Source organism: Lagenorhynchus albirostris, chromosome 15, assembly GCF_949774975.1.
Source record: "Lagenorhynchus albirostris chromosome 15, mLagAlb1.1, whole genome shotgun sequence".
Lineage (NCBI taxonomy): Eukaryota > Metazoa > Chordata > Mammalia > Artiodactyla > Delphinidae > Lagenorhynchus > Lagenorhynchus albirostris.
In genome coordinates, this window is record NC_083109.1 from 70,730,295 (window position 1) to 70,750,678 (window position 20,384).

Here is a 20,384-nt window from a genome sequence, read left to right on the forward strand (position 1 = left end):
AAAAAAAGTGCAGGTGGTTAAAGCTACCCTTGAAAATCCCTCAGACTGATGATCAAGTGCAGCATATGTGGCTCCTTCTAGAAAACCCCATACAGCCACATCACCTCTCCTGAAGCCCAAGAGAGTCATTGCTCCTCCAGGGTGGGGACAATCACAGCTTCTTGCTCAAGCCCCAGATGAAGCAGTTGGCCTTGTTTAGGGTCTGGTTGTAGGGAAAATGTGACTTTAAGCACTGGCATTATGCTGAGGTCACTGAGATATTCCTTCCTCCAGAGGCACAGGACCCTGAGACTTGCTGAAAGGACAGAAGACTCAAACCAGCTGTCACTTGTCCAGGCAAAATCTGGACTGCTTAGATGCTTTACTTTCTGTTTGTGGGGGGGACGTCTTTCTGGGGGGCATACAAAATCAGCCTTTTTATATCTTCCTGGTGAACTGAACCTTTTATCACCATGTGTTGTCTCTTTTTCACTCTAATAATGCTTTTGTCTTAAAGTTGACCAGCTTTCTTTTGGTTAGTGTTTATGTAGCGTATCCTTTTTCATCCTTTCATTTCAAACATTATGCATCCTTACATTGGGGTTTGTCTCTTGTAAACCCCATGTAATTGGTTTTTATTTTTATCCTCTAACAATCGATGTGTTTTAATGGGCACATTTAGTCCATTTACGTTTAATGTAATTGCAGATATATTTAAGTTTAAATCTGCCATTTTATTGTTTGCTTTTTATTTTTTCTGCCTGTTTTATGTTCCTTTTTCTCTCCTTTCTTGCCCTATTCTGAACTGATTACATTATCCCTCTTTTTTCTTCTCTATTAGCTTGTTAGTTATACATTCTTTTACTATTCTTTAGTCATTACCAGAGATTGCAGCATGTATTCTTGACTTATTAGAGTCTACTTTAAATTAGCAAGTTTACTGCTTCTCATTCAGTGGAGACCTTACAACTGTGTAACTCCATTTACTCCCATCCAAAATTAAATGCTATTATTGTCATGCATTTTAATTCTCTCTAGATATTAAACCTCACCAGACATCATTATTATTATTAAAATAGTCAATAGTAATTTAGATTTGCCTACATTGTTAACCTTTCTGTGCCCTTCACGCCTGGCTCTTTCTAGGTCACCCTGGACTCGGACTGTACCTCGGACTGTAGCCCTGAGTCTGTCACCAGCTCTCTTCAGTTTCTCAGCCTTGCAACAGCTCTTAGAATCAGCAGCACCTTGAGGGGAAACACTTCCCAGGTGCTGGGGTCACCTCTCTAGGTTTCTGTTCTCCTGCCTGTAACCCTTCACAGCCCTGTTCACTCTCCATGCCTTCAAACAGATTTCTTTTTATAAACAGATTTTTATACTACTATTTGGTCCAGGTTTTCTAGTTGTGCTCCAGGGACAGGTTGGTCTGGATTAGATAGCCTGCCATTACCATAAGTGTAACCTATTGCCTGCTCTCTTAAAAGAGTTATTTCTCTCCTTGCTCCTTTATCTTTGGCCTAGGTCATAAAATTGAATTTATGTCAATTAAATGTACATACGGTGCAACTCCACGAGAGCTTAATTCCTCTCTATCACTATAACTGTCCCTTGTTCTAATGAAAGGGCCTCATGCCCTGGGTTACTTTGGTCTCTATCAATAAGCCTTCCAGGAAACTTCCAGAGACCTGTTGTCTTGTTGAAGGTGAAAGAAGATCAGTCTTTACTGCAGAAAGTTTACTGTCCAAGTCGTCAGAGTGCTCTAGGGAGGTTATATATCAGAACCACTTTACCCGGACAAGCTGCCAACCACAGAAATAAGGTAACAGCCCTCAGCATGAGTGAATTAGAAGACCCTAACAGCCCTGCAGTTAGCGCAGTTAGCATTTCTGTCAAGAAAACCTGCAGCAGGAAGACCATTCTGCCAAAGTCCAGAGTCTCATAACATATGTCACTGTTCATTATTAATAGCAAGTGTCAGAAATGCAAACTGGCTGAAGCAACAAAGGAAAATGTATCGCTCAGAGACCTGAAAAGTCCAGGACTATAGATCTGCCCTCAGGTATGGTGGGATCCAGGTACTCAGATGATGCTATCACCAGGAACTGTTTCTTCATCACTTAGCTCTACCTTTAGAGTCCAGTGGGTCTCAAACTTGAACATGCATCAGAATTATTGGCCAAGCAAATTAAAACCAGATTGTTGGACCCTGCCCAATTTTTAATTCAGTGCATCTAGGGTGGAGCCTAAGTGTTTTAATTCCTAACAAGTTCCTAGGTGATACTGATGTTACTGCTCCAGGGACCACACTTTGAGAACCACATCCGTAGTCTCAGGCGTGGTCTGGAGATGGTCCCTGGTGGCTCCAGGCTCGCATTTACTGACTTAGCAACCCCCGGGGAAAGGGACTGCTCCTCTCCAAATAGTTCCAGCAGAGTCCAAGAACCAGCTCTACCCTGAACCGATCTCCAGTCTCTGTAGTCAGGGAGAGGCACCTGTTCTCTCAAGGGCCCAGGAATGGCCAGGAGTGGGGGCAGATCCAGATCCATCCAAAGCATGTAGACTGAGAAGATGGAGAAGAGGTGGTTCCCTGAAGGGAAACATGTATGCCGTGAAGGTCACTGCTGCTGGGAGGATGAAAGAACTGCTGCTCATTTCTTACAAAAATTAACCACACAGGACACTTTGCTACAAATTCTTCAGGGGCCGGGTGCAGAGCAAAGGACTGTAATATGCGAGGAAAGAGTAAAGTCATTTAGTCAGGGATGGGGAGATGGGGGCTGACTGCCTTCCTTGAAAAATCATTAAAAATCACGTGCATTCCTGGGCTCACGAAGAGACAGCAGCGGAAGAATGAGTATTAAGGGTTACAGACAGCATCTGCCTGTGGAGAGGCCCCCAAATAAGCCTCAGAGATGAGAAGAGCACAGGCCTGGACAAGCCAGGTGTATCAACTACCTCTTACCGCCTAACAGTCCCCTCCACACTGCAGTGGCTGCAAGCAACAATGCTTTTATTATTGCTGCAGGGGGGCTGGCCGGTTCCATAGTGGGTGCCTGGCTGGCTGGTCTCGCACGGCCACCCTCACAGCGTCTGGCAGTCCCGCTGGCCCAGGGACCTCAGCTGGGACACCTCGTCTCTGCTCCACGTGGTCTCATTACCCAGCGCCTGGTGGTCTCCAGGCAGCCCGAGAGGACACACCCCAGCATGTAAGTCCTTTCTTAAGTTAGGCTCCGCTTGGTCGTGACTGCTAAGGACCTGTTGGCCAAAGGAAGTCACCAGGCCATGCCCAGCTAGAGAAACAGATTCCACCCACCTTTTGATGGGAGATGCTGCAGCGTCACAGGGCGATATGGCACATTGCAGGTGGGATGCAGGTGGGAGGCATTTGTGGCCATTTGTCGCGGTCTCCTACGCTGTGGGGAGCGTGTAGCCTGCTGAGGCTGAGCCAACTTAAAATGCACAGAGGCTCTGGAATACTCAGATGTAAGCTATTGTCCCAGCGGGCAGCCCCCTTCCCCCTCCTGGGTGGATTTTAGAGGGAGTATGTGCAGCTCAGGACAAAACAGGGCTAAGCCAGCTGTTTCCCTGGACCTTTCACGGCACAAATCGTGCACAGTTTCCGGGCTTACAGGCACGTGACCATCACTGATGCCACGCCTGCAGCAGGAGCTGCCCCCCAGCTCACGATTGCCACGTCAGATCATAGGACTTTTCAAGAGATGCCAGGAATCCCGATTTTCAGGTGGATTTCCTATTCTTTTTTTTTTTTTTTTACTTAGCATCTGTTTCCAATTTTTTTGTTTGTTTTTTTAACATCTTTATTGGGGTATAATTGCTTTACAATGGTGTGTTAGTTTCTGCTTTATAACAAAGTGAATCAGTGATACATAAACATATGTTCCCATATGTCTTCCCTCTTGCGTCTCCCTCCCTCCCACCCTCCCTATCCCACCCCTGTTTCCAATTTTTAAAAAAAGTCACACAACGCAATCTGCAGGCTGGCTTCAGCCTTTGGGCTGCCGGCCTATGAGCTCTACGTTAGACCCTTGTGATTCTCAGATGTAATGTTTGCCTTTTCAGTGGATTCCCAGGTGATCTCAAAGGTCCCTTGCATGTGGGAAGGGGTCATTTTGCTGAGACTCTGACTTTGAGCTTTGCGAGTCATAGCTGGCGAGTGGGAAGAAGCCACCTGGCTGGTGAGCTGACCAGACAGCCCCCATGTCCTCACGTCTTCTTTGTGACATGTGCTGCATTCATGGTAAATCTCCTGAATTGATACACTCTTTTGTTTCCCTGCAAGAGAGATGAAAGCCAAGTTCTAGTGAAGCAAAGAGAAAGTGAAGTTAACAGTAGAGGAGTGGTTTTCAACCAGAAAAGAACAGCTTGGGATAAATTAAAATGTGCCATTTGGCTTTTGCTGGTGGCAACGATTTATTGTGTGAATAAATCCACCGTTCTCCAGATCTGTGATGAGAATAAATCCACCCTCACGTGGTGCTCAGGCCAGTGCGGAAACGGCTCACCCAAGCGAGCAAGGAGAACTTCCAATGGAATCAAAAGGCAGTGACCTCGTGTGCAATGAGGAAACGCGCAGTCTACACAGCCGGGCAGCAGGGATGTGATTCAGGAGGACACGGGCACTGTGGACACGCGTTTTTGGGAAGCCATGGGTGGGGAGAGCTCTGGTGGTGGAGCTGTGGCCTTGACCTTCACTCAGAGAAAGCCTGATTTAATTTTTAAAAGCATCTTCTTAGCCTAATATGACTCAAAGGGCACAGGCAGGACCCAACGATCGTGTTGTTGCAGGAGCATTCCCTCCCAGATGAAAGGCGCTCAGGGCAGAAGGGTTTGTGCAGACAAAGCTGAACCCCGCTGCAAGAAAATGCCTTCCTGATTATCCTTTTTCCAAGAAGAGGTGATCGTAGGGTTGTAGTGGCCAAGAACAGATAGTTGTGTTGGGCGCAATGCTCCACCATAGCCCCAGACCACTGAGGCACAAGCGGACGGGGCTCTTGCCCACATAGTGGCAATAAACAGGCAAGGGTTACCACGCAGGGGCTCTCCTTCGACTGACTTTGTAAGTGCTCTAGGCAGGAAATGCAGAAAGAGCTTACGAATCGCAGGTTCTGCTTATCCTGATGTTGCCCAAGCCTCGCACTGATGCTGGGGTTCGCACCCCCAGTGTCAGAGTGCTGGCGCGTTTGTTTAGCTGTACACAAGATCCTTGGCCCTTATTTATAGGATCTTCTGTAGGATCTGAAGGGGCCTTAAATTTCTCAGCTCTGCTTTACTGCAGATGGAGGAGGAAATGATATGTTTTAATGATATTCACAAATACTGAGATTGACAAGGTTCGGAATTGAAATCATTTTCCATCCATTCATTTGACAACGATCCTAATGCCGGAGCCAGGGCGTAGCAGCAAACAAGGTGGGCGTGGCCTCCTGGAGTAGCAGGAGGCCTCTGGGGCTTACGTGGCCTCAGGGTCCCATGAGACCTGTCCACCCCCCGCTGCCCCCCAGGCTTCCCTTCGCTCCCCGAGGCTAGCCCCCCTGCCATTCCTCCCTGTGCCGAGCTCCACCCACCACAGGGCCTTGACACCTGCTGCTCCCTTGGCCTGGAATAGCCTCCCCATATGGGCATTCACAAGGCTCGCCGCCTTCAGGTCTCTGCTCAGATGTCACCCTCCCTGACCGAGTGTCTGAAATAGTGTCCTTCTCCCTCCTGTCATCTCTAGCTTTTATCCCACTTGCTTTTTTCCCCAGCACTCATCACCTGCTGCTGGCGTGTCCTGTGTGCCTGACCCGTGTCTGTCTGTGCCCCGTCCGTGACTGTGAGGTCTGTGAGGACAGGGACATGCCTTTCCCACCCACGTCTGTACCCCGGCACGCAGAGCAGCATCTTATCCCACAGTGTAGTGAGTTGAGAGCCTGTGTCATTAATGCCTGTGCCTTGCGGGGAACCCAGTTCTGCTTCAGCTCCCCCTGGGATGAGGGTGTGTTGGTGTTTCAGGATTCCTCAGTTCCAGCTCCAGACGGACTCAAGGCCACTTCTTTTCTTTCACTCTCTTTTCCTGTCCTCCCAGCTGCGTCAGGGACCTGCGTGAGGAAGATCCCAGTGGCCTCACCACACCCCTTGGACCCACAGTGTTTCCATAGCAATGAGAATCCCCACCTCCATCAGCTCCTCCCAGCTCTCACCTTCTCATCCCTCGAGTTGCAGAGCAGGTCGAGTAGCTGATAAGAAAGGAAAACAGAGTTAAAGCAGCCTTGACTGGGGACAACAGAATCCCCAGGTCACATTGCCAGCAGTGCCTTACTCTATGTCCCCAGGAGCAGTACTGGAGCCGCAGCAAGAGTCCATCAAAGTCAGAGGACGACCCACTGCCAGTACCACCCAGGCCAGCCAGCCATCCGAAGGCATGCAGGGCTTCCTTTGACTTTCCTGGAGGAGCAGCTGGGACTTGCCGTGGCCTGTATTAGACCAGCCCTTGGGTTCTATTGGCTTTCACGTTTCCTAAAAACTGCAATACTTTATGAACAAATAAATTCAGGGGGATTTCACATAAACATCAGATTCAGATAACTTTTCTTGGAGAAAAACCTGGCAACACTAGAAGCACAGCTCTGTCTGGCAGGCATTGGCTGGAGCTGGGCAGTGGCTCAGCTGCCTCCCATCTCCCCTACACCCACCCCGAGTTCAGTCTCACTCACTCAGAGTGTCTGCCCGGTCCCTGGGCATTCACATCCAAAGCCCCTCTCCTGGATGCCTGGAAGAAATTGGTGTCCCCTCATTTTAGCTTAGCTTTTCCGTCAACCCAGTACCTGGCTATGCTCCCTCTCCTGCCAAAGCCATTCTTCGTGTTGCTACTTGAAGCCTCATTCAGATGCAAATTATAACATAGCAGGAGGATAAAGGGCTCCAACTAAATCTCTAATAATCAGCGGTGCCTGTTTACTGAGATCATGAGGATGGAAGGTTGCTGGGGTTTTTTTGTTTGTTTGTTTGTTTTCAATTTTTATTTATTTATTTATTTATTGGCTGCGTTGTGTCTGCATTGCTGCGCTCGGGCTTCTCTCTAGTTGTGGCGAGCGGGGGCTGCTCTTCGTTGTGGTGTGCGGGCTTCTCATTGCGGTGGCTTCTCTTGTTGCGGAGCATGGGCTGTAGGCGCGTGGGCTCAGTAGTTGTGGCACATGGGCTCAGTAGTTGTGGCTCATGGGCACTAGAGCGCAGGCTCGGTAGTTGTGGCGCACAGGCTTAGTTGCTCCGTGGCATGTGGGATCTTCCCAGACCAGGGCTCGAACTCGTGTCCCCTGCATTGGCAGGCAGACTCTCAACCACTGTGCTACCAGGTAAGCCCAGGTTGCTGGTTTTTAACAAGCCTTTGTACCAGGCTATCTATATCTATATCTATATCTCCCCAGAGAAGTCATACCTATCAATTCCCAGTTAGTTAGTTATAGGCCAGCGTTAATGTCAGTCTTTGATACTATTGTTAAATGATGCAACCAAGTTGCCTAGGTTGAATTCACATCTCCAGCCCAGACCACCCTCCCAAACTCCACACTCGTGTGTGTGTACAGGCCAACTCGACAGCTCCACCCTAATGCCAAAATCACATCTCTGGGCTCCAAGCTGCCCCTGCTCTTCGCTTCCAAACCTGCTCCTCTGACAGCCCTCCGCAGCTCAACTGAAAGCAACCCCATCATCTGTTTCCTCAGGCCAGAACCTTGGCATCATTCTTGACTCTCTTTCTGCACCAGCCACATCTACTCTGTCAGGAAATCCTGTTGGCTCTGTCGGCAACACACATGCAGAAACTGACCACACTCTGTGTCCCCCCTCCACTGGGCAGCTGCAGGAGCCCTAACTGGCCTCTCTGCTTTCCCCCTCACCTCCCTTCATTCTGTTCTCCACTCAGCACCTAAATCAAATCAGGTCCCCTGCTTTCAAGCCTTCAGTGGCTCCCCATTTCTCTCGGAGTAATGGCCTTACAGTGTCCTCCAAGGCCCTGCCTTGGCCCTCCCCACCCCTTCTCAGGCCTCTCACTTCACCCTGGTTCCTGGACCACACTTCCCCAACGCTCCGTGAGGCCAACCCTGCCACCCTGCTCACCCCATCTCTGTTACCCTGCTCTGCTTTTCTTGTTTTTCCATATCATTTTCTGACATGGAACACCCTAGAGTATTGTTTCTCTGCCTATTGCCTCTCTCTACAAGGGCAAGGGTCTTGATCTCTATGGTCACTGCAGTGTCCCCAGTGCTAAGAACAGAGCCTGGCAGAGTGGCACTCAATATTTGCCGAGGGGTTGAAATTCAGTAGGTTAAAGCCTCTTTAAACATCCCAATGGAAACATTTTGAGCAGTTCTATTTTTAAATGGAGATTTTTTTTTTTAACAGAGAAAGAATCCAAACATAAGTAATTGAGAGGATGTTATCATAACCCCCCATGTTCATTACCCGACCTTGGCAATGGTCAATTGATGGCCAATTTCATCTGCACCCACACCCACACCCCAGGTGATTATGAAGCACATTCAGGTCACCATATTTACCTATAGATATTTTAGAATGCCTTTCTTTTTACAGATGCGTAGTATTCCATTGGGTAAACGTACCATAATGTATTTTTTTCCAACCAGTCTTGTTGGGTACTTTTTCATACATTGCAAATATTTTTGCATATTATAAAATCAGTGTTCCACTCATTAGAACTTCCAGAACCGACTACAGCTTTGCAATACTTTTTTTCTTCAGTTGAGGAGTAATTTCTTTGTAACTCTTACTACCCATCCTTATGAAACATAGCAATGTTTGAAATATGAAATAAAGCAAAAATATTCCCAAATACCCATCCTTCTTCACAATGTCAGGTATTAGTCCTTACAGGCACTTTGTTAGAGGGCTAACTTTTTATTTCAATTTTAGATGTAAAGGCAAGTTGCAAGGATAGTACAAATGACACTCCCGTTCCCCCAGGTTCACCAGTTGTTAACATTTTGCCGCAGTTACTTTATATTTGCTCTGCGTGTGTGTATTTTTAAATCATTTGAGATTAAATTGTAGACAGCATCCCACTTTACCCTGAACACTGCAGTATGTATCTCCTAAGAACGAGGGCATTCATTCTACGTTGCCACAGTGCACTTACGTATGAAATTCAGGATAGTTAGCATTAATACAATACTGTTATCCAAGTCACAGACTCTACTCGGATTTCTCCACTTGCTACAATAATGTTCTTTACGGGGATATTCACCGACCCAGGATCCAGCCTCGGGATCGCCATTGCATTCAGCTGCCATGTCTGCCCCGTCTGCTTTCATCTAGAGCAGCTCTCCAGGCTGTCTTTGTCTTTTTTGACCTTGACATTTTTGGAGAGTATGGGCCAGTTGTTTTTATAGAACGTTCCTCAATTTGGGAGCTGCCCTCCAAGAATGCAATCTAAAGGCTCACCCCCTGTTTTCTGCCCCCAGGACCTGGAAGCCACCGAGAGAGACCCCTATCAGCAACGCGAAAACTCGTGTGCAAGGCTGAGGACCGAGAGGAGGACGCCTCAGCCGTGCTCAGAGCCATCCAGGTGGAGAACGAAGCCCTGCAGAGGGCGATCCTCAGCAGAAAGGCTGAGCGCCCCGCCAGCCCACCACAGGTGCGTTCCCAGGCAGAGGGAAAGGATGGAGAAGGACTTGGGCTACTCAGGGACCAGGCAGTGTCTGAGCGGTGCTTGCCAAGAGCACATGGTGAGGAGAGAGAGTGGTGGAGGCATCCCTGACCTTAGACCAGTCAGCGCATCCACTGTCTGATGCACAGCTGCTTACTGTCCTGTCCAAGTCCCCATTTCCTCCACCTCCTTTCCATCTTTTGTTTCCTAGGCCTAAGTTGGACGCTAATATGCCTCCAATTCTTGCTGATTTCCTTACCAACCCTGAATACCTTCAACTAGCGTTGAGCATTGGTGTGTCAGAGACAGGATGGCGCAAACAACCAGCTCTAGCTTCTCTGGAAAGACCCCCTTCCCCAGAGCATGAGCCCTTCCAGCCTCCGCAGTCCTCACCACTCCTTAACATCCTGCTCCTGGCCTGCTTCACCTTCTCAGGAAACCCCTCTGGCCCTACAGGTGTTTGAGTTGGTGCCCGCAGCCTTCGGCTTTGAGCAGCATACAGGAGGATGGGTGATGGGGTGGAGCGGGGGTCTCTGGGGAGCTGGAGGCCTTGGACATCCCTCAATGTCTACATCCTTTCTCAGAAGCATGTTCCCTGACTCACCTCTTGAAATCTTTTACCTTAGCTTGATGTTCACAGTAGCCCTGCAACAGGCAGGGCTGGTTTCATCACACTGTTTTATAGAGATGGCTGATAGCACCCAGGGAATCCAGGTGGCTTTCTCATGGCATGTCTGTGGACGTGGCTGAGGTCTGCCTGCCTGAAAGCCTAGGGCCCCGTCCACACCGCTAGTTGCTCCCCAGGCCCTGTTGGTGGGCTGCTCTTTGGGGTGATCACCAAGCAGCATCTGTTGTCTGTTTTCCTGGTGCTCGGCCCTTTGCCCCTGACGTTTGTGTCTATGACCTCAAGACAGTCTGTACCTCTATCAGTGAAGGATGTGAAGTGGATGGCTTTATTCTGACCTCAGATCATGTGATTCCATCCTTCCAGGGCACAGAGAGACCACCAGCAGAGTCATGGACCGGTCTGCTGAAGGAGGAGACCCCTGAGGTCAGTGAAGGCCAGAGAGGGACAGCAGAGCCCCATTCCCACAGCAGCCAACAGTCTCCAGAGGGCCTTCCCCACACGGTCCCAGCAGGACCTCACTGTGCTCCCTGAGCACGCCAGCATTCTGCCCATCTCCCAGATGGGGAGACCCGTGCTGAAGCACGTTGCCCAAGGTTACGAGTGGAAGCCAGACCTCACCCAGGCCTGCTGATTCCAGTCCCTTGTTACGTTTCCATTTCCTGACAAGATAACACAGAAAAGGATCTCAGTATCCTAAATAAATAAATGTATATCTACACCTATCTAGGTCAGTTAGGCCAATCTCAGCAAAGATGGCCCCAGGAAATATGGTCGTGAATTAATAAAACACCTGGGAACGTCTTTGTTAGATTGTGCACGAGTCTATGCTGTGTCCTCCGAATACAGAGGTGACCGAGTCAGCCCAGAGTAGCCCCTGGCCTCAGGGAGCTTTCAGACAAGATTCGGGTATATACGAGTAAAGCCGTATATAGCCAAGGTGACTTCAGAGAGAGGTGGCAATACAAGGTGCTAATGGGTGAGAGAGCGACAGGGTATAGGATGGTGGCTACCTCCCACGGGGGGATCCAAGGAGGCCCCTTGGAAGGTGTCCCGTTTAGGCTGAGCCCTGCCCAGTAAGAAGGAACCAGCCAACAAAGGAACAGCATTCCAAGTGGAAGGAACAGGGGAAAAGCTTCCAAGTGGGAACGAGCCTGGCCTGTTCCAGGAGTGGGAGAGTCGTGGAGGAGAAAAGGACAGGGGAAGATAAGGGGTGGACAGTAGGGAATTGGAGAGAACGCTCATGAAACAGAGTGCCGGGCAGGGCAGCACCCCAGAGCAACATAGTGGGTTTCTTTTGCCATCGCTCCTACTTTTCCTATTACTTCCCAGTCATCTTAAACCATTGCCAGCCAATATTTCTGACAGGTTTGCCACTTTGCCCACCCTGCGGTCCAGGATTTCTGGATGACCTGACCCCTGATTCACAGAGCTTCCAATGACTACAATTATTTGCAGATAAAGATCAGAGCACATTTCTAGTTTAAATGATAAATGGAAAAGAAGGGGAAAAGGCTTGGAGGATTAAAAATGAAAGGGTCTAATGTTACTGGCATTCTCCATGGAGTCCCATTGCTTTGTAGCAAACAGAACAGAGATTCACTGGAGGAGGGGAAAGGTTTTGATGAGAGAAATTTTTCAATGGCTCATTGAAGCAGACCGTTTCCTGGGACCTCCCAGATCATAAGAAACTGAGATCCCACCTTTTTTGCAAAGATGTGAGGGGATTCTAGATCTAATCAGCCCCAGGTAGTCGCTTTCACCCTCATTCCTGTTCCCAGTTTCCCGCAACAAGACCGATGGCCTGCGGAGTGTGTCCCTTTGACCGTGGCTCTGCTGCGTCTTGGGCCAGGAGGGTCGCCTCGGACATCTGTTTAATAAGCATTTCCATCCTCCCTCAGCCACCCTCCATCACCGCGGCAACGGGCACAGCGACCAGCTCGCAGGAGCAGTCCAGGGCAGCAGGGGGAGCCAGAGCCGTCAGTGAAGCCATCGACGGGATCGGCCTTCCGGGGAGCAGGTACTTATCGAGGCAGCTTAAAAACAAAAACAGCAACCCGTAGCCATCCAGCCACGAGCATCTTATTAACTGAGGTTTTTCTTTGCATTTTGATTCCAGACCATTTAAAACTGCTCCCTTAGACTGCATCCCCCCTCACCCTCCCTCCAACCCAAAAGCCTGAAATTGACTTGATTTCTTTCAGACACATGTCTCTTGGCTTGTTCAGTTCCGCTCAGCCCATGTAAAACTTCAGTCTCCTCAAAGGTTTCCACGGAAGCAGCCCACGCGGCAGACAGTGACCCAAGGCAGTGTCCTCTGAACCTTCTTTTCTCTATTCAGAGTTTGTTCAAATGCAGCATTCTCTTCCGTTCACACATAGCATCAGTGATTGGCACTGTCAAGTTTTATTATCAAAATAAAGGCTTTCCTGTAGTCATCAGGCAACACTGATCTTCAGAAAGACGCACCATGCCGAGCCAATAGCTTCAAGCACACATTTGAGCCCCACCATGCTTCCCGGGCCGCTGTGCAGAGCTGGGCGCGTGGTAGTCTGTGCAGCGCCCATGCCTGGCTGAGCGGTGAGAGCAGCTGAAATCCAGCCTGCACAGTGGTCGCTAAGCTGAGGCTCTGGCCTGAGGCTGCATCAGCCCCGAAAGGCATGGGGGCTTTTTCTCTGCACAAAGGAGGAATTTCCTGGCCAATCTATGTACTCTCCAGATCCGTGTCCATCCAGAGGGTGTTTGCCTTTGATAATTTGTAGAAAAACTCTGAATAGGCTAAAGGCAGTGCTAGCCACTCCTCCAGGAGTCTGCAGACCCCAGATTGGAAACCATGCTGTGGACCACTGTGGCCATGAATAAGAACTTGAAGTTTCCTCCGCGAGTGAAAGGGCTGGGCCATGAGGATATGTTACATCAGATACAGATACAGGATATGTTACAAGCAGCACACACATCACCAAATGCTTCTTTCTTCATCATCAACATCCTTTGTGCTTCAGGGTCTTGGGAGTTCTCAGCCTTAAACAGCATAAGTAGGGTGTGTTTGCAGACAGCTCTCTGCTAGGTTTGGAATGCTGTGTCCTCAGAAACTAGAGATGCAAGGCAGGTCACTAGATCAGGAGCTGGCAAACTTTTTCAGTAAAGGGCCAGATAGCAAATACTTCAGGCTTTTCACTTTTTGTTTGTTTGTTTGTTTTAACAACGCTTTAACAATGTAAAAACCATTCTTAGCTTGCAGGCCACACAGAAACAGGCTGCGGGCTGCATTTGACCTGCAGGCTGTATGTACTGTGTAGACACCCGCTCTAGAATCTTACAGCCTAGCAGTCAGCTTAAGGAGATCGTCTGGCCATCTGGCCCCAAGCAATTTCTCTTTCTTGGCCCTTCTTTCATCGCTAACTGTACAATTATTTATAAAGGGAGAAAACCAGCTGGTGTGCGCCTTTGATCTGTCTGCGGGGGGTGTGTGAGTATTTTCATCTCAAATTGTTACTTCTCTCTGAAATAGAAAAGTAAGCCTGGTACCCTTGATGCAAACTTTCCCTATTGTGTATCGTTACTATCGATACCTGTTTGCTAAAACAAAATCAATTTCAGACACCAGCAGAAGGTTCTGAAAGTCCTCCAGGCCATCGAAAGTGACTCCACCCAACTCAGCCAGGTTGTTTCACCCACTGAGGAGCAAGTTCTGGACCCAGAGGTGAGAACCTTGACTTATGAGGGTTTCTGAAGGCATTCATGTCTTGCCTGAAGGCTGAGGGAGGAAGGGCCCCTCAGTACAATCATTTCTGTTTGGTGGGAGCTGCTCTGACAGTGGTAAACTTAGCATCATTCTGCCCCAGTCTCCATCCCCCCTCCTCCCCAGCACATAGACATCCATGTAATGGAGCGTGAAGTTTCAGAAGACAGAAGCCTGTCCACACAAGAGGAAATATAAATAGCCTGTTAAGCCCATACAGAAATATCCAGCATCACTTGTAATCAAGAAATACAAATTAGAGCAACCTCAACATCCCATTTGATGTTAACAAATCTCAGTTAACAAATGATTTTTGATGATAACCTCTAGTACCGGCAAGGTTACAGTAAAACTGGCAGTCTTACCCTGCTGGCAGCAATAGAAATGGGTGGAAAGCTTTTGAAAAGCCGAAAGGCTCTTAGGAAGAGCCTTAGAAATACTTATGTCTTCCAGCCTGACAATCCCACTTCCTTACCCTGAAGAAATCACTCAACAGAAATAAAAAGCTATAGGCGCAAAAATGTCTATTGCACAATTATTGGAAGTAGGGAAAGGTGAGAGAAAAAAACACTGAAATAACATAAATGTCTCACAGTAGTAGAGTTAATCAGGAAAGTATGATACGTCAGCACAATGCAGTCGTGTAAAAGGATGGAAATTTTCATTATGGAGGTTATGCAGATAGAAAATGTTAAGGATATAAAGTTAGCTGCAAAAAGTGATGTTCATCTTCATCGAGTCCGATATGACTGTAGCGACCGGGCAAGGATATGGCTGTGAGCGGGTCGATGGAGCTGAGACACGAACGGTGAAAGGGCAAGGTAGCATCAGGGTGGAGGGATAGCGGATGATGCGTTTCTCTTTTGGGTCAAAAGGTGTGTGTCCAGCACATCCTCTCATCTCTTCCTCTACCCAAGCCTTTCTTATAACTGTTTGGTTCATCGGTCACCCATCTTGTGATTGGCCAATGGGGACTTAACAGGAAGCCCTCCCAAAGTCACACATGAAGCTCATTTGAAAGCAGAAAGAGCCCTGCTCCAGCCCAGACTGGAGTACTGGCTTGGAGTTGGGCATCATCATTTAGAGGTCGTGTGACCTTACATAAGCCTCTTAAGCTGTCTGGTCCTGGGGGTGTGTGACTGTCAAACTGGTTAAGTAATCCACAGCCCACGGGGCCACTGTGCAGCTGGAAGAGGAAAGGTCTGTAAGGGCAGATGGCTCGGTGCCTGGCACAAGGCAAGGAGGAATCAGGAAATATGCCGTCTAAAAAAATCTAGGGAGGGCTTCCCTGGTGGCGCCGTGGTTGGAAGTCCGCCTGCCGATGCAGGGGACGCGGGTTCGTGCCCCGGTCCGGGAAGATCCCACATGCCGCGGAGCGGCTGGGCCCGTGAGCCACGGCCGCTGAGCCTGTGCGTCCAGAGCCTGTGCTCCGCAGCGGGGTGGGGCCACAGCAGTGAGAGGCCCACTTACCACAAAAAAAAAAAAAAAAAAAAAGAGAAGAAAAACGACACATTTCTTTGTAATGAATGCCGTAGTCAGGATCAAGCAGGGCTTGATCCAGAAGCTCACGCTGTGTACCATGTCAGCTGCATCCTGAGCCTCACCCCCACCTCAGTGCCCAGTCCCAGCTCTGCGCTTTCCCTGTGATCCCTCAATAGCTAGAGTGATTCCCACCTCTTGCCCTTATACCCTCAGACTCCACAGTCAGGAGAAAAGAGCAGTTTCTCCACACACAGATCTGAAACTGGGTCACGTGCCCATCGCTGAGCCATTCCCTCCAGGTGGCCCGGGTGACAGGACACACTGATCAATTGGACCAGTTCATCTCCTCCTTGGGGTAGGAAAGTGTCCATCCCCCATACCTCATGGCTGAGAAAAGAGAAGGGGCAGCTTCACCAAAGGAAAAGCAGGCGGTCTTGTTGAGAGCGGGGCAGTGAACGCCAGGGACCGGAAGCTTGCCAGCCAGCATTTGCCTCAGACCCCTCGATCCTAAATCGAGCAGGGGTGGCCATCGGGTTGCAACGCTGACACGTTGTGACACTTCCTTAGTGAATAGACCCTTCAGCTTCTTCATTTAGAAACCCCGCTGCAGGAATTTGCACACCTTAGATTGCACTGTGCGTGAGATCCAGCAGCCCCTCCTCGAGGCGGCTCGCCTCCCATCTGGCCTCCTCCCAACGGCCAACAACCACGGTGACCAGCGCCGCATCCTCACGCCTCCCACAGGGCGCACCTGGCAGCAGAACGCGCCTCCCAAGCACAAGTTCATTAACCTCCCGATCCCCGAGGCTTGAGCCGGGCCAGTTGAGTTTTATCACCATCCTGCCTGCCTGGGACTCAGGCCCAGGGTAGCAGAGGGCTTGGCCTGGGCCCACAAGGCCCCGCGGCAGAGAAGGAGGAAGCCGTGGGGTCTGCTGATAAACACAGCCCCTGCGTTCCTTCCGGGAGCTGACAGCTGACTTCCCTCCCTGCATGTCCCCATCCCATCACCTGACAATCAAGGCTCATCCAAACACACGCTGAGAGCACTAGCACGTCTCACTGGCTATTAATTAAAAAAATAAGTAGGGAACAGTTGCTGTTCATTTGCTCAGCTTCCTGCTCACAGAACCATTACGGTGTTAATTAAGAGAGGGCATGTGCGTGCGGGGAAGGTACCATTTTCTAAGCGGCTGATCTGTGGCGACCAGCACTGCAGTCGGAGCCCGAAGGGGCCTAGGGAAGCCATTCCACAGTGTGGCCATTGATTGATGGCATTCACGACCTCTCAGACCAGACAACCTACCCGCGAAGGAGGCAGGCATTAAAATCCAGGGAGGAGAGAAATGGGCGGAAGTGGCCACTTAGAGAGTGCACGCAGGCCAGGACTGCTGACCGGGTCTTCTCCGGGTGCGTACCCCACTTAATCTCTGGGACAGGATTGTCAGATCTATCGTGTCATCTCCTGGTCCCCAACCAGGCAGGGGGATGTCAACTGACTTGTCCAGGGTCCTGTGTTATCTACTGTGTTAGATAGGCTATCTGCTAGGCTACCACAACCAAGTACCACAGACTGGGTGGATTAAACAGCAGAGACTTCTTTTCTCACAGTTCTGGAAGCGAATCCAAGATCCAGGTGTTGGCAGGCTGAGTTTCTCCAGCTTCTCACTGAGTCCCCACACGGCCTTTGCGTTGTGCCTGCCCACCCCTGGTGTCTCTCTAGGTGTCCAAATGTCCTCTTCTTGTAAGGACATCAGTCAGAATGGATTAGGCCCACCCTAACGGCCTCATTTCAACTTAATTACCTCTTTAAAGGCCCTGTCTCCAAACAGTCACCTTCTGAGCTACTAGGGTTTGGGCTTCAGTATCTGAATTTGTGTGTGGTGGACACAATTTTGCCCATAACACCAGCCCAATTCAGCAGAAGTTGTGACATGCCTATAGGACATGAACCCTAGGTAGTGGGTGAGAAAAGTACGTGTTCAGGCAGAATCTGATGCCTTTTAAGCATTCTTTGTTATTTGCAGACTCTTACAGAAGATACTAAGTGCCAGGGTTCATAGTAACTTTTTTTTGGCCATACTGCATGGCTTGCAGGATCTTAGTTCCCCGACCAGGGATCGAACCTGGGCCCCGGCAGTGAAATTGCCAAGGCCTAACCACTGGACCGCCAGGAAATTCCTCTAGTAACTATGTTTGAAACGCCTTAGAAACATGAGCTCATTTAATCTCCATGATAACCATCTGTAATGGGTGCTCTTCTTATCCTCATTGTACAGAGGGGGAAACCCGGCACTGAGCGATTAAATACCTTGTCATTTAGCGGTAGAGCTGGATTCCACCTGTTGTGTTTCCATCCTTTGGCATTACTTTTCTCCTCGCTAAGGACAAATCGGGACCGAAAGCAGAAGAGATCAAGGATGCCATCTACGTGACCATGGATATCCAGTCCAACTGGGGCAGCGCGTCGTGGGTGGGTCTCACGGAAGTGGAATTCTTCGACCGGAACGACATAAAGCTTTATGTGTCGCCTCACGATGTGGCTGTCCGGAACTCTGACACGCCCGGGGAGCCGGGCCACCTGGTCAGCAGGAACTTAGCTGTAAGTGGAGGCGGCCTTGTGTGAGTCTTGGCCGCATGTTTTGATGCATTTTTTCTGCCCACGATAAGCCCACAATAAGGGTGTGGGTGCAGCAAGGGGAAGGATGATGTAATCGTCCACAGCCATTCATTTGGGCAGGGTGGGGAGGAACCGGAGGGCAAGGTACAGGGAGGGGCCTCCAGCGGCACCCCCCGCCCTGAGCTCTTGCCCAGATCCCTGCTCTGTAGAGAGTTCTTATGGGGGGTGAGGGGCCAAAGAGGAGCTGGTTCACCCCCTTTATCTACATTGCAGTTTCCCATAGTAACCACCAAACACGGGACCTTGGGATATCATTGAGGGCAACACCCATGTTTTGTAGATGAAGAAACTAAGGCTTGGACAAGGGCATTGACTTGGCCAAGGTCACATAGCTGGAAGGTCAGGGAGCGGGGAGGGGGGCGGTGCAAATGCACCCCTGCAGCCTGGCCCAGGGCCCACGCACCCTCTCAGGGTCCTGCTTCCCTGGGGCATGGAGCACGCACCCAGCAAACGTGGAACATCACTTTCTTTTAAATATCTGAAAGTTAAAAAAAGCAAAGCACTGACATTTTCTCTTCCTGCCACTTGCAAGCTGGACACAGGAGACTAGACAGACCGCCCAGCACTGACATCTTTACGGTGCTAGTGCTTCAGCGTCAGTCACCGTGACCTCTGGGTGGGGCCCGAGGTATGGGGAATAGAGGTTGCCTCTGGGCCACGGAACTGGCTGAGCAAGGGACAGGGGCAATAGGAAGACTTCGCTTGGATGCTTTTTTGCCTCTTTTAAATTTCCTGCGACGTATATGTATTTGCTATTCCAAAGAACAAATTATTAATTTTTTAAAGGTATTGAAAATGAAGACAATTGCCACATGTTCAGTTCTTGCTTTGTGCCGGCACCATGCTAAGTGTGTTGTGTGTATAATCTTATATAAACGAAACAGTGTACAGGCTGGAGAAGCAGAAAGGCCTGGGTTCAAAGCTTAATCACTTACAGCTTCATGATCGTGGGCAACTCACCTAACATCTACTTTGATTTCCTCGTCTGTAAAACGGGGAGAATAATAATACTTACGTTCATACGATGTTTGAAGGATCACATGTAAATATGATCCTCACTCTTCGAAAGGGCTTCAAAACATCATCTATTACTGTTTCCGTCGTTACTAGTCGTAGTAGCAGTAATGCCACTATGAAGTAAATATTATTGCCATTTAAAGGAAAAGAAGCAAGAAAGGAGGGCTTTGAAATCCCCAGCTCTAGAGACCCAGGTTCTGGTCTTGACTCTCTAGCCTTGGGCATCTTACCTGCCTTCTCTGAGAGTCACTTTTTTCTGCCCCCTGTAGAATGGGAGTGGAGGGCCTGGATAATTCGTATGATGCTTATTTTTCCAGCAAAAGAAACTGAGTCTGCCTCTCTTTAGCAGATTTTTGAAAAGAAATTTGTTGCAAGGCTTTTGAGTAGCTGGTGTGTTCACTGTCACCCAGGCCAAAAGAGGACAGGCCCCGTGAGCAACTTGGGGTTCTGGGTAGCATCCCGGGATGCATGAGTACCGAGAGTTTGGTCTTCTTTTTTGGGGGGGGGGTGCAGTGTTTTTTGGTTGATTGGTTGGTTAGTTGGTTTGTCGTCTTGTCATTCTGCTGGAGATACCCAGTCCAGGAAAGGCAGGCTGATGGACCAACCTGGCTAGGAGGGCCAGGCACCTTGCTGCCAGTTCCACTAAGATGCCCCAAGTGGGGCAGGGAGGGAATTTTCCCTGAAGAAATTTGTGGTTGTTACTGAAAGAAAGGCAGGGTAGATGTGAGATAGCCAGGAAACACCGCCTGTCTGTAGGGTTGGCCTGAGTGGTTTCTGAGCCCACTTAAAGATTAGCAGCTCTGGGACCTTGAGGGAAACAGGTCGTGGCCACTTGGACGCTCTGGCCTTGCATCCCCCGCTCTGCTCCCTGCTTCAAGTCTGTAGGCTCCCGTGCATGCTGCTGAGGCTTGGACCAGCCCTCGCTAAACCTCTCCCGTCCCCCTTGTGCGCAAAGCAGTGGCACTTTGGAAGCCTACTGTACAGAACAGAGCATACCGGGGCGATAAAAAGCATCACTGGATTTAATGGGGACAAATTCTGATGATTGCTCTCCCCTTTTCTCTGCTTAGCAGAGGCTAATGAGCATTGCCATGGAGAGCAGTGAGGACTTTGGCCCAGGGTTTGGGTGGGTTTCGTTTTTTGTTTTTTTTTTAAATTTTGGGCCCTGAGGCAGCTGTCTCACCCTGGGCTGCTAGATCTC

At 49.5% G+C, this 20,384-nt stretch overlaps 1 protein-coding gene across 6 annotated transcripts in view; it reads left to right on the forward strand.

Moving 5' to 3' along the window:
- Positions 1–20,384, forward strand: part of KATNIP (katanin interacting protein) — a 194,319-nt gene that overhangs the window by 101,732 nt on the left and 72,203 nt on the right. For 5 of the 6 annotated variants that reach the window (XM_060124302.1, XM_060124303.1, XM_060124306.1 and 2 more), the window contains 5 exons: positions 9,456–9,628; positions 10,632–10,691; positions 12,167–12,285; positions 13,866–13,968; positions 17,873–18,088. In XM_060124302.1, the coding sequence (XP_059980285.1) occupies positions 9,456–9,628; positions 10,632–10,691; positions 12,167–12,285; positions 13,866–13,968; positions 17,873–18,088 (671 nt within the window). The remainder of the gene's footprint in view (positions 1–9,455; positions 9,629–10,631; positions 10,692–12,166; positions 12,286–13,865; positions 13,969–17,872; positions 18,089–20,384) is intronic. The other variant, XM_060124304.1, reaches the window with a different exon arrangement.